Source organism: Polyodon spathula, chromosome 5 (assembly GCF_017654505.1).
Source record: "Polyodon spathula isolate WHYD16114869_AA chromosome 5, ASM1765450v1, whole genome shotgun sequence".
Classification (NCBI taxonomy): Eukaryota; Metazoa; Chordata; class Actinopteri; order Acipenseriformes; family Polyodontidae; genus Polyodon; species Polyodon spathula.
In genome coordinates, this window is record NC_054538.1 from 17,035,785 (window position 1) to 17,059,019 (window position 23,235).

The 23,235-nt window shown below is 37.6% G+C and overlaps 2 protein-coding genes across 2 annotated transcripts in view; both read right to left on the reverse strand.

The window, feature by feature from the left end:
- Positions 1-2,887: 2,887 nt before the first annotated feature.
- ppil6 (peptidylprolyl isomerase (cyclophilin)-like 6) lies at positions 2,888-13,449 on the reverse strand. Its single transcript, XM_041249295.1, has 8 exons — positions 13,324-13,449; positions 12,723-12,818; positions 12,228-12,416; positions 8,748-8,810; positions 8,518-8,665; positions 4,699-4,755; positions 3,842-3,977; positions 2,888-3,104 (listed from the first exon to the last, which is right to left on the reverse strand). Exons 1-8 carry the CDS (start codon positions 13,399-13,401, stop codon positions 2,993-2,995), a joined length of 879 nt encoding a protein of 292 aa, XP_041105229.1. The 5' UTR covers positions 13,402-13,449; the 3' UTR covers positions 2,888-2,992.
- A 4,390-nt stretch (positions 13,450-17,839) lies between these two features.
- ak9 (adenylate kinase 9) overlaps positions 17,840-23,235 on the reverse strand; it is a 39,082-nt gene continuing 33,686 nt past the window's right edge. The window contains exons 33-38 of the mRNA XM_041249906.1: positions 22,445-22,641; positions 22,076-22,245; positions 21,691-21,789; positions 21,493-21,595; positions 20,682-20,796; positions 17,840-20,251 (exon numbers count right to left, since the gene is read on the reverse strand). Of these exons, the coding sequence (XP_041105840.1) occupies positions 20,040-20,251; positions 20,682-20,796; positions 21,493-21,595; positions 21,691-21,789; positions 22,076-22,245; positions 22,445-22,641 (896 nt within the window). The 3' untranslated portion in view covers positions 17,840-20,039. The remainder of the gene's footprint in view (positions 20,252-20,681; positions 20,797-21,492; positions 21,596-21,690; positions 21,790-22,075; positions 22,246-22,444; positions 22,642-23,235) is intronic.

The following is a 23,235-nucleotide window of genomic DNA, read 5'->3' on the forward strand; positions in this document are numbered from 1 at the left end:
AAATGATCCTAGTCACACAAACTGTACTGCCAACAAGGTCTGCCTCCAGATAAATTATACTGCACTGAAGGGTAAGCTGGAAGAAAGTAGCAAATAGATAAAGAATTCGATTTGCTTATAAGTCGAACACGATTGTGGGACAGTGCTGTATTTCTGGTCTTTCCTTTTCTAAAATCGGTTTTGTTATGACAAATCAAACTTATTTTTAACCCCAGTTAATACCTCTTAATTAGATCTGGCACCCTGTAGATGAAAGTGTAGGAATAAGCCACCAGTGGGTGTGGAAGAGATAAGGTAGGCCTACTTCTGTTGGCGCTCCAGAACTGTGAAATACTGCAGAGAAAGGACTGTGTATTATTTCCACTGTCCTGTGTTGATGAGCTCAGAGGCTTTCTTGTTAAAGAATGTGCTTGTTAAAATGAAACATTACTACCTGCAAGTTAGGCACTATTAAATTAGAAAGCTATGCTCCAAAGAGGATATTATGTGTGACAGGAAAGATGTTTAAGGCCCTCCAGCCTCAAATAAGACATCTATTCCTGTTTTGAGTCTCGTGCACTCAGTTGAAGAGGGAGAAGAGAACATCCATTGGAACAGCGTGAGGGCGGTGGAATTATAGCCTAGCCAATGCCAATACCCCTTACAGCTTTATTAACATTGCGACTGGTCCTGTTTTTTAATATCCTGAGAATATTTTTTCAGAAAACAAGTCCAAAGATCTTTAACAGATGAAATGGGAGAACAGTGGCAGTATTGATTGCTAATAACAGCTAAAACTGACTTTAAGACTTAATGGCTTTAAGGCAGCAAACCATTTACCGTAGTCCACTGAAACTGATTTACAAAAAAACATGGAGGTGCAGGTGAGACGGGTATAGTCCCACACTGTTTGTTCAATTATGTCCACTTAATGAACACTTTGGATTTTTTTGTGAAAGCCATTTTAAGAAAACTTCTCCACTGGGTTTGCCCTCTATATAATGTAAATAAAGCCCATGGAATTGCACACTTCATGTACATCAACAGGACGTAAATCAAATTACAGTACATATGCACAACTATACTCAAAATAATGTATTTTGTGCTGCAACGAATGAGCATATGCTGCACAATAGTTACAAGAAAGGGTTGCACGGTTGGAGCATTGTATCACAGTTGAGGGTCACCAGTTTTAACATATATGGTCGGTTTCACAGACCCTGATTAACACTAATCTCGGACAACCTAATGTTACATTGGGTAAGGTAGTCCACCATTAGCGCTCATCAGGGACTGTGAAGCCAACCCTTAATGTAAGATCTATTGCTCGCGCACCAGCTTCTGGTACTTTGGCCATAATACTTGGGCTAAGTTAAATACAGTATAACTTTTTTTTATTTCCTGTTTAGTTCACAGTTCGGTATTGATAGGCTGTTTGGGAATAACTTTTTGTTTTTGTTTGTTTAGTGCCCAATTATTTATCCCAGATTTTCTTCCTAATTTGAAATGTCCAATCATTTCTCCCCTCTCCGCAGCAATTCCCTACATGGAGAACTGAAGGTTCAGTAGGCACACTCCAATTTCATGACTGAGCCATGCTTCCTCTTTTACACCCAGTTATCTGAGAGTGGATGTCAGCAAGCTACCGACCTCTGGAGGACAAAGGCCAGCCCTGCGGGTGTCCACATTTGAACTCATTGGGTGCCTGGCGGTTCACTGTAGTGCGATGAGGAGAAACAGTCGTTTCCTTCAGAATTCCTAATCGAAGACCATCTACTGAACCTGTGCTGTATGACTCACCTGGCACACCACACAGCTGTGCTGTATGACTCACCCTGCACACCACACGGCTGTGCTGTATGACTCACCCTGCTGTATGACTCACCCTGCACACCACACAGCTGTGCTGTATGACTCACCCTGCACACCACACAGCTGTGCTGTATGACTCACCCTGCACACCACACAGCTGTGCTGTATGACACACCGTGCACACCACACAGCTGTGCTGTATGACTCACCCTGCACACCACACAGCTGTGCTTTTACCAGGTGAGCCACTTGGGGACCCCTGTGTTGTTTTAAAAGAAGCTCACAGTTTAAAAGGATATTGATTACTTGTAACCAGTTGAAATGTGTACATGATTGTGTTACTGCCATGTGTATCATTCCGGGCAGTAATGTATTATTTGCACTGTATTTCACTCTTTACTCCAGGTCATTAAAATTGGTGAAAGGGCTCAGTTCTACACCTGTTGTGACAATGTCAACAGACAATTCTGGAGAAAAAGCAATTTAAAATACCATTATTTATTATGAATATTCATTTACTCCCATATAAAATCCGTTTGCAGTCTCAGCGTATTCTGCTTACACATATTATATAGTTGCATTTTCATGAAAATGTGCAAATATTCTGGGCTATGCAAATAAAACATTCCACTGTCCCTCATCTTTGTATATGAAAGGGTGGGATGGCAATCTGGCTGCAGGTGTACGATACAGTATACAGTATATGAAATTCTAGCTGTGGTAGTGTAGTAGGAATGTATAAACCTCTTATTAGCCCTATTTTCATGAAGTGCCTTATTGTAATTCAATAATATTGCTTATCTACAGTAAGTTTAGAAAAAAAACTAAAATAAATGTATTAAATTAAATTAAATGTTTTGACTAAAAGTCTTTCACATTATTGTTAGTGCATTGATGAAGTGTCTTTTAGTTTAATGAAAAAAAAGCATAATTCAGTGTTCATAGTTATGATTGATATATCTAAAGTAAATGTATAGAAAGTACATCCGAATGAGCAAGGCTTTATAAGACTTGCATATGTGTAATGTTTCAGCAGAGACAAACTGTAATAATCACAACCGCCCCCCCCCCCCCCCCCCCCCGAAATTAACCCCCAATTACTGCATATGCCCTGAAAAACATGACAAGGGTTGAATGATGCCAATTTTTATATGTTTCTATACATGCGATAACATACTTTTTTTTGTTTGTTTTATGAAAGTTAAGGTACATATATGCCACAGTCCACCACTTTGCATTCATATTTTGGTCTCTCATTGTAGGTGGGCACAGCTTCCAGTTTCTTCAGAACTTCTGTGCCTTCGATCAACTGTCTACAAAAGAGAAAGGCTGGTTTCATGTAGGCGAACAGATGGGTTACAGAACGTGTGCAGTAGGCATTACAAGTTGTTATTTTCCATGGCAGATCACAAAGCGTACCTAATTTACATAACAGTATGAAAACATGCTATAGATTACTAAGCCACAAAATGTTTATTTTTAATGACCTTGCATATTGAGGCTTGTACTTTGTCCTTTTATATTAAAATTAAATATAAATATACATATTGACGTCAGTGTGAATCATACCACTTGATGTGTCTATATATTGCACAAAGGACTAAAATCCCTACATTTCAAAATTATGATTATGACCTTTTGCTTTGTATATGAGAAATGTAATTTGAATGTGCCTTGGCTTAGTAATGTCCTAATTTTTCTTGCATTGTCAATACTGAATGAATTAGATTGTATTTAACGGACACACCTTCTTACATTTGTACTTGCTATCTGTTCTCTCAGATGAAGGCTACTGTGCCAGAACTTTAGTGTTCTTATAATTTATTTCATAAAAAACACTTTCTATGCTGTTCATATGAGAAGTAACTATCTTTTTTTATATGTTGAATACCATATTTAAACACTGAGTTTGGAACACTGGACAAGAAAATACATTCTTTACAACTAATTATAATAGCATCATTCAATTACAATGAATACAAAGCAGCAGTCCTGAAAAAAATGTTTATGTGCACACAAGCAACTCTGGATAAGATTGTAGTATACACACCCAAAGGCTACATGTTTTGTGTCCATCCAGGGTGCAGGCTTAAGTGTAATATAAAATTGAGATCCGTTTGAGTGCCTTCCTTTATTGGCCATGCCCAATATCCCTCTTTTGTTGTGAGGGACTGCAAAGCATTCATCTAGAAATACATTTTAAAAAAGCTATTTATTTGTGACTTCTGAGAAAACATAAATTTTGTTTTAAAAGCAGGTTAACGTCATTACAAGTGCATTGTAGCCTGAGCTATTTATCTTACAAGCATGTCCAGGACTACCATTTTTAAGTTACTCTTCTTTTAAATGGTGTTTAAAGATTTATAAAATAAAACACAATAACTCTTACATGTCCATGTACTACAGAAACAGAATGGTTTCTTACTGTATTTTATTTACTCCTCAAAAATAGACAGAGAATACAAAGAATGCTGCTTACCTAAGTAAAAAGTGTAGCCAACTAATATCATTGGTTTTACCCTTTCTGGTTTATTTATTTTTTAATCATCAATAATACGTCAACTGAAGAGTAATGAAGATTTTAAATGCATGTACCAGTACAGTAAAAATAATCCTGAGGTGTAGGGCAGCTCAGGATTATTTTATTCTACCATGAATATCTGTTCACCAAATACTGTTACTTTGCTCCCCTCTACTGATTAAAATGTATTTTTTAGAGTGTGATCAAATACAAAATGTCACCTTACTCTGTGTGTATGTTCAGAAATAAAGCCAGATTAAACACATTTTTTAAAGTTTACATGTCGTTTTTTAACCTGAAAATCAGAATCTCTTACTATTTAGCATCAACATGGGATACTTTCATTTATTTCAGTAAAAGGTCATGCACATTTACAGCTCATTTACCTTCAAATGTTGGCCCGTAAATTGATACTCCACCCACTCCTTTTCCTCCCGAGATGTCTATAAATGCAAAAGATGAAACATACATTTGAGTAATCGATATTTTTATGTTATTGTATTTTATGTTGCTAAATGTCAAGAGAGCACAATTTGTTTTATTAATTTTAGTCATCGACAATGATTTTTACCACGGTTTCCTCCCTAATTCGGAATGCTCAATTATTATTTTTATCCTGGTTCACCGCTGCAACTCCCGTGCCAACCTGGGAAACGGGGTCAGACACACGTGTCCTCTGAAACGTGTCCTGTCAAGCTGTCTTTTTTCGCGCTGCAAATCTACTGTGAAGTCACCAGACCCATAGTGCTGGAGGACAACACAGATCTGAGTGGCTTCTACAGCAGACAGCAGGTGCCATTAGAAATGTGTGTAGCAAAGGAGAAGCCATACTAATGGGGGATTTCAACTTCCCCCAAATAAAATGGGAAAACCCGGTGGGTAGCACGAAGGATGAAATAGAAATGGTGGAAATGACAAATGACTGCTTCCTAACACAATTTGTCAAGGCACCGACTAGAGGGGAGGCATGCCTTGATTTAGTCTTTTCAAATAACGAAGATGGAATAACTAAAACAGAGGTCAGAGAACCACTGGCAAACTCAGACCACAACATGGTCTCATTTGAAGTGTTTTTTAAAACCCCAAAAGTAATGACTAAAGCTAAGGTTTACAATTTTAGAAAAGCAAACTATGAAGGTATGAAACAGAGACTAACAGAAGTAGATTGGAGTAAAATAGAGAAAACACCCACAGAAGAAGGATGGTTGTTATTCAAAAATGTAGTACTAGAGGCGCAAAACAATTACATCCCTAAAGTAGACAAATCTAAATGTAAAACTAAATTGCCAAAATGGTTTAACAGATCAATTAAAAAAACTATTCAGCGAAAAAAGACACTTTACAGAGCATTAAAAAAGGACCAAAAAGAAAGTACGCAGAAAGAGTACACAGAACTGCAAACGCAAGTGAAAAAGGAAGTTAAGAAAAGCCAAGAGAGAAATAGAAATGAACATTGCTAAGGGAGCTAAAACCAATTCCAAAATGTTTTTCCAATATTACAACAGCAAGCGAACATTCAAAGAGGAGATTAAATGTTTAAGAGATACAAATGGCAAAATCGTAGACGAAGAAAAAAAAAAAATAGCAAATATATTAAATGATTACTTTTCACAAGTTTTTACAAAGGAAGATACTGACAACATGCCCCTCATGTCATCCAGTTTCTATCCAGTTTTAAATAACTTTAGCATAACAGAGGCAGAAGTGTTAAAGGGACTAGGAGCTCTTAAAATAAACAAATCCCCTGGGCCGGATGAGATCCTCCCAGTAGTACTCAAAGAAATGAAAGAAGTAATTTACAAACCGCTAACCAAGATCATGCAGCAGTCTCTTGACACAGGGGTGGTACCGACAGACTGGAAAATTGCAAATGTAATACCGATCCACAAAAAGGGAAACAAAACTGAACCAGGTAACTACAGACCAGTAAGCCTGACTTCTATTATATGCAAACTTATGGAAACTATAATAAGATCCAAAATGGAAAATTACCTATATGGTAACAGGGTCCTGGGAGACAGTAAACATGGTTTTAGGAAAGGGAGATCATGTCTAACTAACTTGCTTGATTTTTTGCAACATCGATAATGGATAATTGCAAAGCATATGACATGGTTTATTTAGATTTCCAGAAAGCTTTTGACAAAGTCCCGCACAAAAGATTAATTCTCAAACTGAACGCAGTTGGGATTCAAGGAAACACATGTACATGGATTAGGGAGTGGTTAACATGTAGAAAACAGAAAGTACTGATTAGAGGAAAAACCTCAGAATGGAGTGTGGTAACCAGTAGTGTACCACAGGGATCAGTATTAGGTCCTCTGCTATTCCTAATCTACATTAATGATTTAGATTCTGGTATAGTAAGCAAACTTGTTAAATTTGCAGACGACACAAAAGTAGGAGGAGTGGCAAACACTGTTGCAGCAGCAAAGGTCATTCAAAATGATCTAGACAAGATTCAGAACTGGGCAGACACATGGCAAATTACATTTAATAGAGAAAAATGTAAGGTACTGCACGCAGGAAATAAAAATGTGCATTATAAATATCATATGGGAGATACTGAAATTGGAGAAGGAATCTATGAAAAAGACCTAGGAGTTTTTGTTGACTCAGAAATGTCTTCATCTAGACAATGTGGGGAAGCTATAAAAAAGGCTAACAAGATGCTTGGATACATTGTGAAAAGTGTTGAATTTAAATCAAGGGAAATAATGTTAAAACTGTACAATGCACTAGTAAGACCTCATCTTGAATATTGTGTTCAGTTCTGGTCACCTCGCTATAAAAAAGATTTTGCTGCTCTAGAAATAGTGCAAAGAAGAGCAACCAGAAATATTCCAGGCTGAAAAGGCATGTCATATGCAGACAAGCTAAAAGAATTGAATCTGTTCAGTCTTGAACAAAGAAGACCACGTGGCGACCTAATTCAAGCATTCAAAATTCTAAAAGGTATCAACAGTGTCAACCCAAGGGACTTTTTCAGCCTGAAAAAAGAAACAAGGACCAGGGGTCACAAATGGAGATTAGACAAAGGGACATTCAGAACAGAAAACAGGAGGCACTTTTTTACACAGAGAATTGTGAGGGTCTGGAATCAACTCCCCAGTAATGTTGTTGAAGCTGACACCCTGGGATCCTTCAAGAAGCTGCTTGATGAGATTTTGGGATCAATAAGCTACTAACAACCAAACAAGCAAGATGGGCCGAATGGCCTCCTCTCGTTTGTAAACTTTCTTATGTTCTTATGTTCTTAAGTCTCTGGTGCTGCGTGAACCAAGGACTACCCTGCTGATCTAAACCCTCCCCACCCAGACAGTGCTTAGCCAATAGTGCACCGCCCCCTGAGAACTCCCGGCCACAATCAATGTTAGCATAAACTGGACTTGAACCAGCTATAGGGTGCATCCTGCACTCCATGTGGAGCGCCTTTACTGGATGCGCCACTCGGGAGCCCCCTGGTTTAATTGTTAAATAAATCAAAAGACACATTACAATCTTCTTCCAGATTCCATTAATGTCAAGGGACTCCATAGCAGGGTATTTTGGCTAATCGTTTATAGTGTTTGTATGTACACCATATTCCTGCCATTTACCAAGACTAACAGATAGCGAAGTGGTGTAATGCATTAATGTATAATCCATTATCACAGGACAGTAGTTGCTCACTCAGTAACACAATTCAGCACTACTGGCAGTCTCTGCTCAGGAGACAACAGCCCAGACAAAAAGACTGGATTGGTTGCCCATGTTTCAGTTATTGTGAAGCAATAGGTGAGCTTTGTGGGTAAGCTCACATTGTGCCCATCTACACCGTGCATGATTGTAGCCTGTGCCATTGATCCTTATCTTTCATTCATGATACAAGTAATCATGTGCAGGGTGTCATCTCTTACATTTTGTATTCTGCTCAAACTGTGTGATTGCTGTTATAATAACAGACAACCTACTCACAACATATTAATGTATCGATCACAAAAACAAAGATTGTACTCAGGAGCTCTTATTAAACATAAACGTGTTGTTTTTTTAACTTTAGAATTGTGTCATAAGTTCTATGTATGGGACATAAAATTCATATGATGAGATAGATAAAAAAAAATATGAACTACATTTATAAGATGACGTACACAGAACATAACATAATCATATATTTGGCATACTGATCGTACACCATATGCCAGGTAACTACGTTACCATACCTCCACCCTGAATCCAGCCGTTAGGTATGACACGGTGAAATATCGACCCTTTGTATGCCAGTTGTAGGTTACCGGCGGTGGAACCTGCCTCTCCTGTGCACAGTTGCTGAAAATTGCGACTCGTCTTTGGACAGAGGTCTGAAAAAAGCTGAAGAAAAAACATTTTCTGTCAACTGCTGGCTGTGCATGCCACCACATCAAGCAAAACTTTAGCATTCTCCAGGCTGTACCTCAAATAGTAACCTCCCTATGGCATTTTCTCCAATGGAGATATCCATGTATACAAATGTGTGCTAGAAACAAAGCAGAAAAAATACTGATTAGATCAAAAGTTTGATGGATTTATAATGTGTTAACAATAAGACCATGTTCACTTTGGCAAGACAACAGTCACTTAAAAAACATAATTTCCACACCCATGGACTAAGTATGTTTTCTTCCATCCTGGTGTGCACAATCCTCCGGAAAACACATGTTGTGTATGTATATATATATATATATCTATATATATATATATATATATATATATATATATATATGATGGTATATTTAACTATAAAGTCTACACCCCCTTTCAAAATTTTCACCTTTTGTTGCCTTATAGCTTATAGTTTTTTTTTTTCATTTATCTACACATCCTACCCCACAACTTCCAAGTGAAAAAAAATATTCTAGAAATTTGTAGAAAATTTTTTAAAAATAAAAACTGAAAAAGCTTGGTTGAATAAGTGTCCACCCCCATTGTAATTGCAATCCTAAATTAGCTCAGGTGTAAGCAATCGCCTTCAAAATTACACACCAAGTTAAGTGGCCTCCACCGGTGTTGTAGTGTTCACATGATTTCAGGATAAATTCTGAAGTTCCTGTAGGTTCCCCCTGCTGGGTAGTGCATTTCAAAGCAAAGAGTCATACATGAGCGCCAAGGAGCTTTCAAAAGGACTCCAGGACAAAGTTGTTGAAAGGCACAGATCAGGGAATGAATATAAAAAAAATATCCTTGAATAGCCTTGAATATCCCTTGGAGCATGGTCAAGACGATTATTAAGAACTGGAAGGTGTATGGCACCATCAAGACCCTGCCTAGATCAGGCTGTCCCTCCCAATTAGATGACCGAGCAAGAAGGAGACTGATCAGAGAGGCTACCAAGAGGCCAATGACAACTTTGCAAGAGCTACAGGCTTTTATGGCCAAGACTGGTCAAACTGTCCATGTGACAACAATATCCCAAGCACTCCACAAATCTAGCCTGTATGGTAGGGTGGCAAGAAGGAAACCATTAATCAAGAAAGCCCACCTTGAATCCCGTTCCACTGTATCCATGTGGCAAAAAGTTCTGTGGTCTGACTAAACTAAAATGGAACATTTTGGCCTAAATGCAAAGCGTTATGTTTGGCGCAAAGCCAACACAGTGCATCACCCAAAGAACACCATCCCTACTGTGAAGCATGGTGGTGGCAGCCTCATGTTATGGGGATGTTTCTCATAAGCAGGAACTAGGGCACTTGTCAGGAGGAAAAATGAATGAAGCAAAGTACAGAGAAGTCATCGAGGAAAACCTGCTGCCCTCTGGAAGAAAGCTGAAACTGGAAACTGTGAAGTTCACCTTTCAGCATGACAACGACCCAAAGCACACAGCGAAAGCTACACTACAGTGGCTAAGGAACAAAAAGGGAAATGTCCTTGAGTGGCCCAGTCAGAGCCCCGACCTAAATTCAATCAAACATTTGTGGCATGACTTGAAGATTACTGAACATCAATGCTCCCCAAGGAACCTGACAGAGCTTGAACAGTTTTGTAAAGAAGAATCGTCAAATATTGTCAAATCTAGGTGTGCAAAGTTGGTAGAGACCTATCCCAACAGACTCACAGCTGTAATTGCTGCCAAAGGTGCTTCCACCAAGTATCAACTCAGACTGGTGGAGACTTATCCAGTTATGATCTTTCAGTTTTATATTTTCAATATACATATTTTTTTTCTCAATAAAAACTTTTTTCCCCTTAACAGTGTGGAGTATAGATAAGTGGAAAAAAAATCCTTATTTAAATGCATGAAACTCTGAAACACTGACACAACAACATGTTTAAAAAGTTCAAATATATATATACACACACACACACACACAATATATATATATAAACAGTGCCTTGCTAAAGTATTCAGACCCCTGACCAATTCTCTCATATTACTGAATTACAAATGGTACATTGAAATTTCGTTCTGTTCGATATTTTATTTTTAACTCAGAATCAATTATTGTAAGGTGACATTGGTTTTATGTTGGGAAATATTTTTAAGAAAAATAAAAAACTGAAATATCTTGTTTGCATAAGTATTCAACCCCCACACATTAATATTTGGTAGAGCCACCTTTCACTTTAATAACGGCTTTAAGTCTTTTGGGGTAAGTATGTACCAGCCTTGCACACAGTGTCGGAGTGATTTTGGCCCATTCTTCTTGGCAGATTTGCTCCAAGTTGTTCAGGTTGGTTGGACGACGCTTGTGGACCGCAATTTTCAAATAGTGCCACAGATTCTCAATGGGATTGAGATCAGGACTTTAACTGGGCCACTGTAGGACATTCACCTTGTTCTTGAGCCACTCCAATGTTGCTTTGGCCTTGTGCTTGGGATCACTGTCCTGCTGAAAGGTGAATTTCCTCCCAAGCTTCAGTTTTTTAGCAGACTGAAGCAGATTCTCTTGCAGTATTTTCCTGTATTTTGCTCCATCCATTCTTCCTTCAATTGTAACAAGATGCCCAGTCACTGCGAGATGAGAAGCATCCCCACAGCATGATGCTGCCACCACCATACTTCACTGGAGGGATGGTGTGTCTTGAGGCATGGGCAGTGTTAGGTTTGCGCCACACATAGAGCTTGGAGTTTTGGCCAAAAAGCTATCTTGGTCTCATCTGACCACAAAACCTTTTCCCACATCGCAGCTGGGTCACTCTCATGCTTTCTGGCAAACTCCAGATGTGCTTTCAGATGGTACCTTTTGAGTAACGGCTTCTTTCTTACCACCCTCCTATACGTGCCAGTGTTATGCAGAGCTCTTGATATGGTTGACTGGTGCACCATTACTCCACTCCCAGCCACTGAACTCTGTAGCTCCTTCAAAGTGATTATTGGCCTCTCTGTGGCTTCTCTCACAAGACTCCTTCTTGTTTAAGAGTTGAGTTTTGAGGGACTGCCTTTTCTTGGCAGTGCCTGGGTGGTGTGATACAGCTTCCACTTCCTGATTATTGATCCAACTGTGCTCACTGGGATATCCAAACACTTGGATATTATTTTGTACCCTTTCCCTAATCTATGCTTTTGTATTACTTTATCTCTAACTTCTGTAGAATGCTCTTTGGTCTTCATTTTCCTTCAGATTCACAGCCTTACCAATGATCCTTCAACAAGTGGGGTTTTTATCCAGAAAATGTGACAGCAACTTTAATGGTTCACAGGTGGAGGCCAATGGTAAGATAATTAATTTTCAAGTACAATGCTATATAACAAAATACATATAATATTGCCTCCTACTACCTAATTATTTCCTCTGCTGTAGGTCATATAAAGTGAAATTGACAGCAATTTTCTTGATGCTAATAACTAATGACCCTCCATCCAAAACCTCTGTCAAGAAATACCATAGCTGTGCTAAAAGGGAAGACCAAAAATTGCTGCTGATTTAATGCAAAATGGGCCTTGAAATAAACTTGCCTTTGTGTTTCTCAGGTGACTTGAGTAGAAATCTTCTGCAAGTGCTGAGTAGAGAGCAGGTGGCCTAAAAAAAATGAAATCCCAGTATTGCTCAGCCCAGACCTTCAACTCTTTTTCATTACCAATGAGCTGGCCGTTCACAAAACACATGAGGCTTGAGGAATATTCCCAAGTTTCCCCTTTAAGACACTGTTAAAAAAAAAAAAAAAAAAAAAAAAAAGAAAAGTATGGACAATTAGTCTTATAAAATGTTTGATGTTGTGTTAATCAAAGCTTTATTCCATTGTCCTACTTATTTTAGAGAGATAAATCGCTTGAGCAATGGTCCCTGTTTAATTGTATGGAATATATGTACCTTATTGGCTTATTGCATTTTTGTTTATTTTAATTCAGCACAGATCTTTCAAATATAACACAAGTGAACATTATATATATCTCCTGGGACCTAATTAATGTGCAATAGGTCATATATCATGATTTTAGTAAGACACCTACCTTTTTCTTGTTGTTTAAATATTCATCCCATGCACATTCCAGTAGTGGACAAATGATTGGTTCTGAGAATTTTTTTGGAAACTTCAGTTTCAAGCCCTGTTTTGTAAAACACATTCTTTACTGGGTAAAATTTTTTTTTTCCTTAATGTATTTGACTTTCCTAAATAAAGTAGATAATTGAAACAGCAATGAAAGATAATTGCACAAAAACAATTTGCAGTAATCATGTGTAGAATTAAGCAACGTGCTATTACAATAAATACAATTATATAACAAATGCGTCTTTAAGAAAAAAAAGTACAGGTGTTTTATTTTAAAATTACTGTACAACAACCAAAACTATAACCAATACACTTTATTTATCAAACAAATAATGTGTTTAATAAATTACTTTTTCGTTTAATACACACATACATTACACATAATTAAACAAAAAAAAATAAAAAAATAAAACGTGTCGTAGCTTCCAGTAAAACCCAACGTCATGCAAATGTGTTGACTGATTAACAACAACAAAAAACGATACTTTTTTTTATCATTATTGTTATAATTATTATTATTACTAATAATTTAAAATTAACTTGGTGGGTTTTTGAGTTACCTCTGCAATGCATTTCGCGATTTGAAAGGTTGTCTCTTTCAGGAGACCCACAATCTCCAGCTGCACTTCGGGAGCCATGGCATGCTCTGTAGTCTCAAATGACGAGCCAGACTGTAAACAAATCCGTGATCTCCATGGCAACACCAATTAACGCCAGTGTTGCTATTGACGCTTTATAAACAGAAAGAAGGTTGCATTTAAAAACAATACATTATATAAAACAATGGAAAGCATATCCTTCAATTATTGAGTATTTCATTGACAGATATCACGACTTGCAAAGGACTACTGTTGGGAAGTGTTTTCCACTGTACTTATTGAAAAGTTTTACTATGCAGTTTGCAATCAGATAACAATTTTAACTGAGATAAGCTGACTAATTAAAACAGTTCACATTGATTGTTTCAGTGTTTTTTATGTTTAGTCACAAAAACTGGGTCAATTACACTGCCAGTAGAATACTTTAATACACAAGGACCTAAGGGCACAATAAATATGTTTTCCATACTGGTCAAGTTTTAATCTGTGGCATACTTTGATTTCAGCAACAACACAATTTTCAGTACTGTAATACTGTATGTTTGCAACAGGAGACAAGCCATTTTTACTTTGCTAGGGAGCATTCCTTAGATTCTTAAGTAAACGAACTGTACTGTCAACATGGTCCCTGAAGGTGAAATCATTGGGATAATGTGTACAGTAAAACATGTTATAGGAGCTTTAAAAGCATGAACCAACAACAGAGTGGGCTAAAGTAATCATCAATGTTGTATTATATTTCTGTTTCATTAAAGCCAATCTGACATTACAATCATTTATTTTAAGAAAATGATAAAATGCATGGGTTAGTGTTTCAAAATTCAAAATATATGTGACAGTGTTTAAGTAATCTGAAACAAAAATATAATCTTCATATTTTCCCATTTTAAACCACTTAGCCTGAAATGTTCTTAAAGAGTAAGTAGCGGGGTTCTGAAAAATATAACGTTACACGCCCCCATGTGTTTCAACAACTGTTTAAATAACGCACATGTCATTTTTCTTTTCATTAACATCTTGACAACTATTTACACTTGTAACTTTAAATCTTTCAAAGCTTTCTTCTTTCAAAATGGCTGCTCTAGTATGAGAGCTGAAAGTAACAAAAAAATAATATAATGCAAACTCATCTATTAACAACAAAACAGCATACCTTAAATTAAAATTCAATTTACCCTAGGTACGGAAATTCTTTATTTGGCTGTGTACAAAAAAACAGCTTCCCTTAAATTAAAATTCAATTTACCCTAGGTACGGAAATTCTTTATTTGGCTGTGTACAAAAAAACAGCTTCCCTTAAATTAAAATTCAATTTACCCTAGGTACGGAAATTCTTTATTTGGCTGTGTACGAAAAAACAGCTTCCCTTAAATTAAAATTAATTACCTTAGGTACGAAAATTCTTTATTTGGCTGTGTACAAAAAAAAGGCTTCCCTTAAATTAAAATTAAATTTCCCTAGGTACGAAAATTCTTTATTTGAGCTGTGTACAAAAAAACAGCTTCCCTTAAATTAAAATTCAATTTACTCTAGGTCTTTTAGTTGCAATACAGTATTATAGCATTCAAATAAATCTCTGAACATTTGACAATCAGATAACACATCACATAACCAATTACCTTTTAAGAGCATTTTTAAAAAAAATGAAGAAACAAACTTTTGAGATTTTATTTTCAAATTCTATTAAAATGTTTGTCACAAGGTATTATATAAATTCCCAAATTCCAAACGAAACCATCAGACAATATATACACATTACAAGAAATGACAAAAATATTCAAGTGAATGGAGGGAAGTGAATGAGCTATTCTTCCATGTGCTGTCTCCACACTAATATCGCGCAATATATCACCCCAAAACCTGAGCAGACACCTTGTAGCTATTTATAGTAAATATGGGCACATTTAAAATCTGTAATGGTGGACAGGAACATATACAGTGTTGAATGATGAACATGTGTTGGTGTTCAAGTATTCAAGTAAGCAAAGTTTTGTAGTTCAGCAGCGACCTTGTAGTTGTAAAGTTTTATGGAAAGTACCATGTGCCTGGCGAATGGCAGTAGGTGTTTTTTTGTCATATCGTTTATTATTTATGAATCACATACAATAACTGTTCAACAAATTGGGTTTTTAGAAATGCACTGGATTCAGGTGAGTCCTGTATTGGCACATTTATGGTGTAGAGGTAAGAAACATTCCCTGCCTTGATCTGAAAAGTGCTCAAAAAAGCCTGAAACTTTTCAACTTAACTGAACTGCAGTGTTCTATGGAGCTGAAGGACAAATTTAATAACATTACCCTGCTGGGGTTCTATGCTAGTTTAGAAGTCCACTTTCCTAACCTGAAACAACATCCACAGAGAATGTTCACTGCATTTGGAAGCACATGCATTTGTGAACAAACATTTTCTCTGATGAAACTCCGCAAATCCCAGCACAGAAACTGCCTCTCAGATACTCACCTGAGAGAAGTGTTGACTGTATCGGTGTCTAATCTGGAGGCTGATGTTCTCAAGTCTCACTGAAATGCTAGGGGAGCACTCTGGCATTGCTTATTCATTTTAATTTAAAAAATAGAAATGCTTAGTTTCTAAGATTGTTAGAAACAGTAACTATTCTAATATGTATTGCAAAATCCTAATTGGTATAGTTTACTTTAATTCACATGTATAGAGGGGACATACTATTTCTTGATTTACTGAAACTAATGTAAATTGGGCTTTCAGTGGTGTTCTAGAGTCAACAGTTATGAGATGAAAACTGCATGTTTATGTAAATTGTGAAATTCTTTTTTTGTGTGTGTTGTGCAGCCCTGTACCCTTCTTGAGTAAGCCAGTGTGTCCCGCAGTAGGAAAATGTCTGGCCAGCCCTGTTCTAACTCGATCAAGGATAGAGGGGACCCCCAAGCACTTCAGATTCAGTGGATGAGAGGCGTGGCATTTGGAGATTTTGGGGGGTAATGCGTGCAGGTTTCCTTATCAAAGCGAATATCGGACCTGTACAAGTCACAGTAAAAGGAACGGAATGTTGAGTTTACTTGGGAGGAATCCATTATATTTTCTCCCTGTGTGGAGAAAGCTAAAATAGCTGCAAAGCGTTCATTTTTAGGTAATCTCAGAGCAAATAAATGGGATGGTCTGCTACTGTTAAAGTAATAAATTTGTCTTGTCCTGTGGATTAGAAATTTGGCCCGCTGTCGAATCAGCGAATTAAGTTCTCTCTTAAGGCTGAGATCGAGCTCCGTGGCCTTGGAGGGGAGCTTTGGTGAGCATGTTCTAAAAATGCCATCTTGTTCCAACCCAAGTTTTACAGAAATGCGATTTGTTAAGGATGGAGGCGAATAAAATAGAATTGTCTCTGATAAATCCCATAACTGAATCCCATAAAATGTGGGGATCATCAATGGAGCCAAGACTAAACTGCAGAAATTCATGAAGTTTAACTCAGCGCGAAAGGATTCATTCTGCAGTAAAGTGGAGTTAAAGCGCCATCTAGGGTCCCACATTAATGTGTTAGCTAACACAAGTTTACACTAATTCACATTATCATCAGTCAGGGACATCGGCAATACCTCAGCATTATGCATATCAGAGAAGAAAGAATTTGTTGCAAAGATACTAGTCATAGGAATCAAAGGTAAATTTAACAGTCAGGAAAATACAAACACAGTATCTTGTGAATAAAGCAGTTACAGAACTAGCCTTAAGGATATAAACAATAGAGTTAACCCTCTCGAGATCCTTCCCTCCCCACCCCACCCTACCGCATGAGATAGCCTACAGAATCGGCATCACCCACCCAGAGAAAAACCCCATCCCACCAGAACAATTATATAGCACTGGAAGATAGAACATCCAGTGCCCCCCACCCTACAAAATATCTATCCAACAGGGTAAGCAAGAGCTCTGTCATCCCCCGACCCCCCCACTAGAACAAACCCTCTGTCACAAAGACGTCTGTAGTGGGTGACGTCAGACCGGAACTGGGAACCAACAAATAAACAACAGAGAGGTGGAGTTTGGTGAAGCTGAGCGATTGTTTGCGCTCAGTATTTAATAATGAAACAGACAGAAAATAAAAGGTTGTAAAAGGACAAACAAAACACAGGACACGACTCTGGCAGCCAAAACAAAGAGACAAACAAAAACGAACTACACAGACAAACATGGTGAGCAGGTATTATTATGTTACTTTTTTACTTTCTCCTCTCCACACCCGTTCTCCACTCACCAAACACACAACCCAGAGTGAGAGAAAACATGCTGCTTTTATGCAGCTGTACCGAGACTCGTTTGCTAATCAGTCATTCAATTGGAGTCTCGGTACAACTGCATGTGAATTAATAGTGCAATTCCCCATGCTCACATATTACTACATTTTACCTGCACGTGAAGTGCTGTGCAATCCTTGTGCCTAAATACAAATATACATTTTAAACACTCGTGCGCATACCCCATATTACATCCCGTGTACCAATGAATAAACACCAACATTAACACACTACACGCAACATACAACACAGAAATACACCCAGGGGTGGGGCAACATTGCCACACCCTCACACTACAAAAATGCAACACAGAACAAAATATTTTTAAAAAAGCAAGATATTTACCCCAGCGTTGTGATGTGAAATAAGACCAAAACTATGAACACAGTAGAACACAACCAAGGTATCATAGAGAAAGACAGAAATGCTGAAAAATAAAGAGAGGAAATCCAAAGAATAAAGTTCCTTTCTCTTTTTCTATCTTTCCTTACTTTCGTCTTTAAAAACAAAAAAAATACAATTAAAGTCCAGAACAGTCCAAATTAGCAACCACCTAACTACAGCAACAGGCAGTCCCTGTGATGTTGTCAGCAGATTTCCACAGAGTGAAAGGATCCAAGGACTGGGAGATTGACCAGCCGAGGCACCATGCTGAGGGTGAGCCATGCCAGGACACCTGTTACGTGTGATTGGCGAGATAGAATCAGGCAAGAGCAGTGGCAGAGAGTTCCAGGTCAGCGAGGAAGGGCAGGAGAATAGAATGATTGACTGTGTCAAAGGCAACAGAGACGTCGAGGAGAATTAGGACAGAGAGGGAGGCGGCACGGGCAGAGGGTAGAGAGTTGACGACAGAGAGCAGTTTCACTGGATTGTGCTGGGCGAAAACCTTATTGGAGGGGGTTGAGCAGAGAGCTGGCGAAGTACTGCTCGCTTGAGGGTTTTAGAGAGGAAAGGAAGAAGAGAGACAGGATGGTAGTTCTAGAGGGATGAGGGATCAAGGGAGGGTTTTTTTAAGATGGGCATGATGCAGGCCTGTTTGAAGGCAGAAGGGAAACAGCCAGAGAGCATAGAGGGATTGAGAAGAGAAGAAATGAAAGGGAGTAGAGAAGGGACAGCAGCCTGGAAAAGGTGAGTGGGGAGGGGGGTCCAGAGCACACCTGGAGCAGGGAGCAGCAATCAGCAGTAATATACACAAGATTTTTTACTGTTAGTGCTTTATTGGCTTCTTGGAGAGTAACTTGCTAATCTGCAATTAGTTTGCAAAGCAGCTCTCTGCGATAATGAGCTTTAAAAGTTGAAATCACTCTTTGGTCTGTTGGCTGGATCTTGCTGGTTGTGTTTTTTGGTAAGTACACAACCTTCGTTTTGCCATCATTCATGACAAGTTTGTTTGGACCGCGATATATCCAAATCTGTAGTATAGCAAGGGGCGATATAATGAGGGGTATTATCAAACAATAATGCCTGTGATGAAGACAATGTAGTTGACCATGACTGCAGTTATGTGTCCCGAGCCAAAGGCGAGGGAGCTAAGAAAAGTCAAGGTCAACTACCACACAGAACAGCCTTCACTGATAGAGCACTGTCACTATTAAAAAACACATTTTCTCATTAATTCCTTTAAAACAACACTTTAAAACCTTGATTTACTTTTGAACTTGTAATGATTCGTCGGGTACTCTTCCATTGAGAAGTTTTAAGAGAATAGTCCCGAAAATGTTCATAATGAGAGAACTTTTTACTTATCAGAGTTACTTATAGTTTGTCTGGACAGTGCCAGATATCTGAATGGAGCAATATTACTACTGAACAGTCTTGGTTTGTTGTTGATTGATTTTAAATCTGATTTACAGTTGATGCTTGATGTAGCAGCAGGCATCTACCATCTGCTGGAAGCTAATGGCACTGAATCGTTTTCTGCAGGAAATTTTAGCGTCTTGCTATTATCGAATTATGTTTTTATATGAACTGGGAGTATCGAAGAACTGACTAATGGAGTTTATGGATTTGTTGATAGTATGCATATCTACAAACTCTTTATACAAGCTTTTCAAACAAAATACTATAGGCGGTATAATTTGTGTTCCCCTTACCAAGGCAAAGAAAGACTCCTTTAACACTGACATTTCATAAATAATTTACCAATACACCAAATTATGCACAACACTGATGCTGCTATTTGTTTTACAGAGTATGTTACACATGTTACACGGTTTGGGTTAGGGTTAGGGTTAGGGTTAGGGTTAGGGTTAGGGTTAGGGTTAGGGTTAGGGTTAGGGTTAGGGTTAGGGTTAAAAATAGCACAAGTTAATGGAGAATATAGTTATTTAACATATTAGAATTGTGCAGAAGAACAAGTTTAGTTTTGTGCCAGCTTCACTCTGAATGTAAACAAGCTCAGGAAGGCTATTAAACAACCCAGGTTGAAGTTGGTTCAGTCCCTTTAAGAGACAAAAACGTATGAAGTTTATGGTCAAAGTCAATAGGCCTTTCTTGGGGTTCCTTGTACTTGTGAGTCATTTTTGATCCCAGGTATGATACAAGTTCACAGCACTCCTCAAACTGTTCCAGCTTCTTCTTGTACTTCTTACGCACATAGTCAGAATTTCTGGGGTTATATGCTGTGAGGTGAAAAAGAACAAAATATGTTTTGTTTGTTATCATTTATTATTTGAGAATTGGAATCAAAGGTTGAACAAAATGTTTTAGGGTTCACAAGTTATGAACATAAAAAGACATGGAGACTTGACTACTCCCTCACACCCTAAAAGGTTGATCCTTCTAGACTGTGGCATGCTTTTAGGGCAATGGGGTCTATTTTAATGTTGTATTTTAATATAGCACTCTAACTCAATATTTACTCTACATTAAATCAAGCTGGTGTTTTTTAAACCCATTTATTAATATTACTGTACTGCCTACAATAAAAATTACAGTGAAATAAAGTTTGTGAAATAAGGTTTGCTTATTCAGACTTTGGTCTCAGTGATGCCTATCATGCTTCTTTCAATAACAACAAATTTATGTTAATAAATATGTTTATGATCTCACCTTTTAAATGGTACCCAAGATAGAGCAGAGCAGATTTTGTCACACTGAGAAATGGGTATTTAGGCTTCAAGCAACCCACAGCCGTCAGAGCATTTATTATTGAAGTTGCTGTCCCCTGTTGAAAAATGTTTAAAGAAATATTCAGGGAGATATAGTGAAATGTTGGAATAACAATAACTAATTCGAACTTTACATTAAAGATACTTATAATTTACATTAAAAGAACAAATTGCACATCATTGGACACAATTAATAATTTTCTCAATTTGAACAATGTTATTTTAATTTTGGTATGTTCTATGATGTAATGTATATTAGACTTTTACAATAAATATAACCCAGGTAATACTAGAATTATCCAGCTCATTCTACTTGGCTAATGAGAATGTATAAACAGGGACATAAATATGTTTATACAACAATTACTGAGAGTTCATGCATTACACCCCCCCCCCCCCCCCCCTCTATCTCTCTCTCACTTATCTTGCATTTATTGAAATACAGCAACAGAAAGGCTGTGCGAATCACACTGTTCCAAATTAGGTCGTGTTAGCAAGCAGATTCAGAGCTGATATAGGAAAGTCATTCTCCTAATTCAAATGTTTAAATTCAGGTTTTATAATCCACACATTGTAAGTGTTATGTAAACAGAATACTCCATTAACTATCAAGGAGCACAGTGTTTACTTCACTCATGTGGATTTGTGGCAAAGACTTGTGTTTGTATCTCATTCTCATGTAAGCCATCCTAAGAGGAGGCTACTTGCTTATTGTCTTATTTTATTAACCCCTGTATTACTGAGAATCTTACTTGTTCAAGGTAACCCAGCATCGGAAGGGAAGTAAGCAACACTGGTTCTTTCTTTGGTGGGAGTTTTTTTGGGAGTTTTTGATTCCAATACGTTTCAGGTAACCTACAAATTGTATAAACAAAGATGAAGTGAAATCAGATACATGTTTAAATGATGTCCCCCAAACATGGAATTCCACAGTGTACAGTATAAATTACCTCAAAAATGTTTCCAGCTTTTCTTCACTGGCAAAAATATATATTTTGTCCCTGTATTCAGCAGCATGCTCAATGTTTCCAGGAACAAGTGCTTCATATCTAGGAGGAAGAACAAAAAATAGAAACTGACTACGTGTACAAAGGGTTTTCAGTAACTTGGACTTCTAATAATGCTTGTAGTACCTGTATTTGAACAAATAAATACATAAAACATACTCAGAATTTGTACATTTACCACATTTTCATTTATCAGTATTGTGTGCCAAAAAAAATGTATAAAGCTCTGAAGTTAAGAGGTACTGGAATCTTGGCAAATATTGCATTGTGATTGGTTAATGTGTGATATGTGATTTCTAATATAATGTATACAATAAGTGTTTAATACCTCTGTTTTCCATCCAGGTAAGTCACAGGACAGTATCCCAGCATTTCTGCCTGTTTGGGGAACTTGGCCTTAACAGCTGCAGCAGTCAGTTTCTTTGGCAGCAAGTGTGGTGGAGGGAGGGGGTTAGGAGCTAGCGGCAGGACAAACATCTCTGGTGTATCAAGGAACTTCTTTGGGGAGAAAAAATAAAAATGTGTGAATAAAACCTAGGTCATTAAACTCTGATGTGGACTGCTATTGATTTCTATAGCAAACATCAACAGGCTGTGTTTGCTAACCAATTATTATTTATTTATTTATTTTTTTTTACAAAGGGATGTGCTTTATTTTGCTTTGCTTTTCTTATAAGGTGATCAGCATTCAACTAACCTGCAAATACTCCCCAGACTTCATTTTGTAATAGTGCCCACGGAATTCGGCTGTGTACTCTAAAGATGTGGAGAGGGAGCAATCCACCAGCTTTTTGTCGAGTGCGAGGCTGACAGGACAGTACTGGCCAAACTCTCCCAAGCGAGATAGCAGCTCCTGCGGTGTGATGCATAACCTATCAATACTGGCTGATTTCCCTAAACACAAACAAAAAAAAGGAAAAACACACTTGTTTGAATGTACTGTACTGCACATTCTGGTGAAACTGGGAATAGGATTGTGAATAGAACCATACATTTCAAAGTAAATGTTGTTATAAGCAAGAATTTTTAAAGAGAACAGCACCAGTCATAAACGTCTGCATATTACTCATGGGTTTGTTAATACTTACAAGTGTTTTGGAGGCAAAGCTGTACCTTATATTCTGTTTACTGTATGATGTCATGCAGGCCACTTCCTTTAGTAGGGTTCATGTACAATTTAGTGTTTTATTCTTTTTGTTCAGCATAATATGTCTCACTTACATATTATGTTGCACGAATTAGCTTGCTATCCAAATGAAAGTTTTTTTCAATGGCTTATGAATTAGAGCAAAGAATACATTTGCTGAAGTTGATTTATTTTCTCAACAGTGGCTTCAGTGCGTTGATAAAACTGAACAGTAGTTAGAGTTAAATGTATGGAAGATACAAGTAATTGTATTTAATTTGCTCTTTTGTACATTTGTTCTTACCTTCAGTGAACCAATAATAACTCCCAATACATTTAAAGTAATACCCTCACGTTGTAGC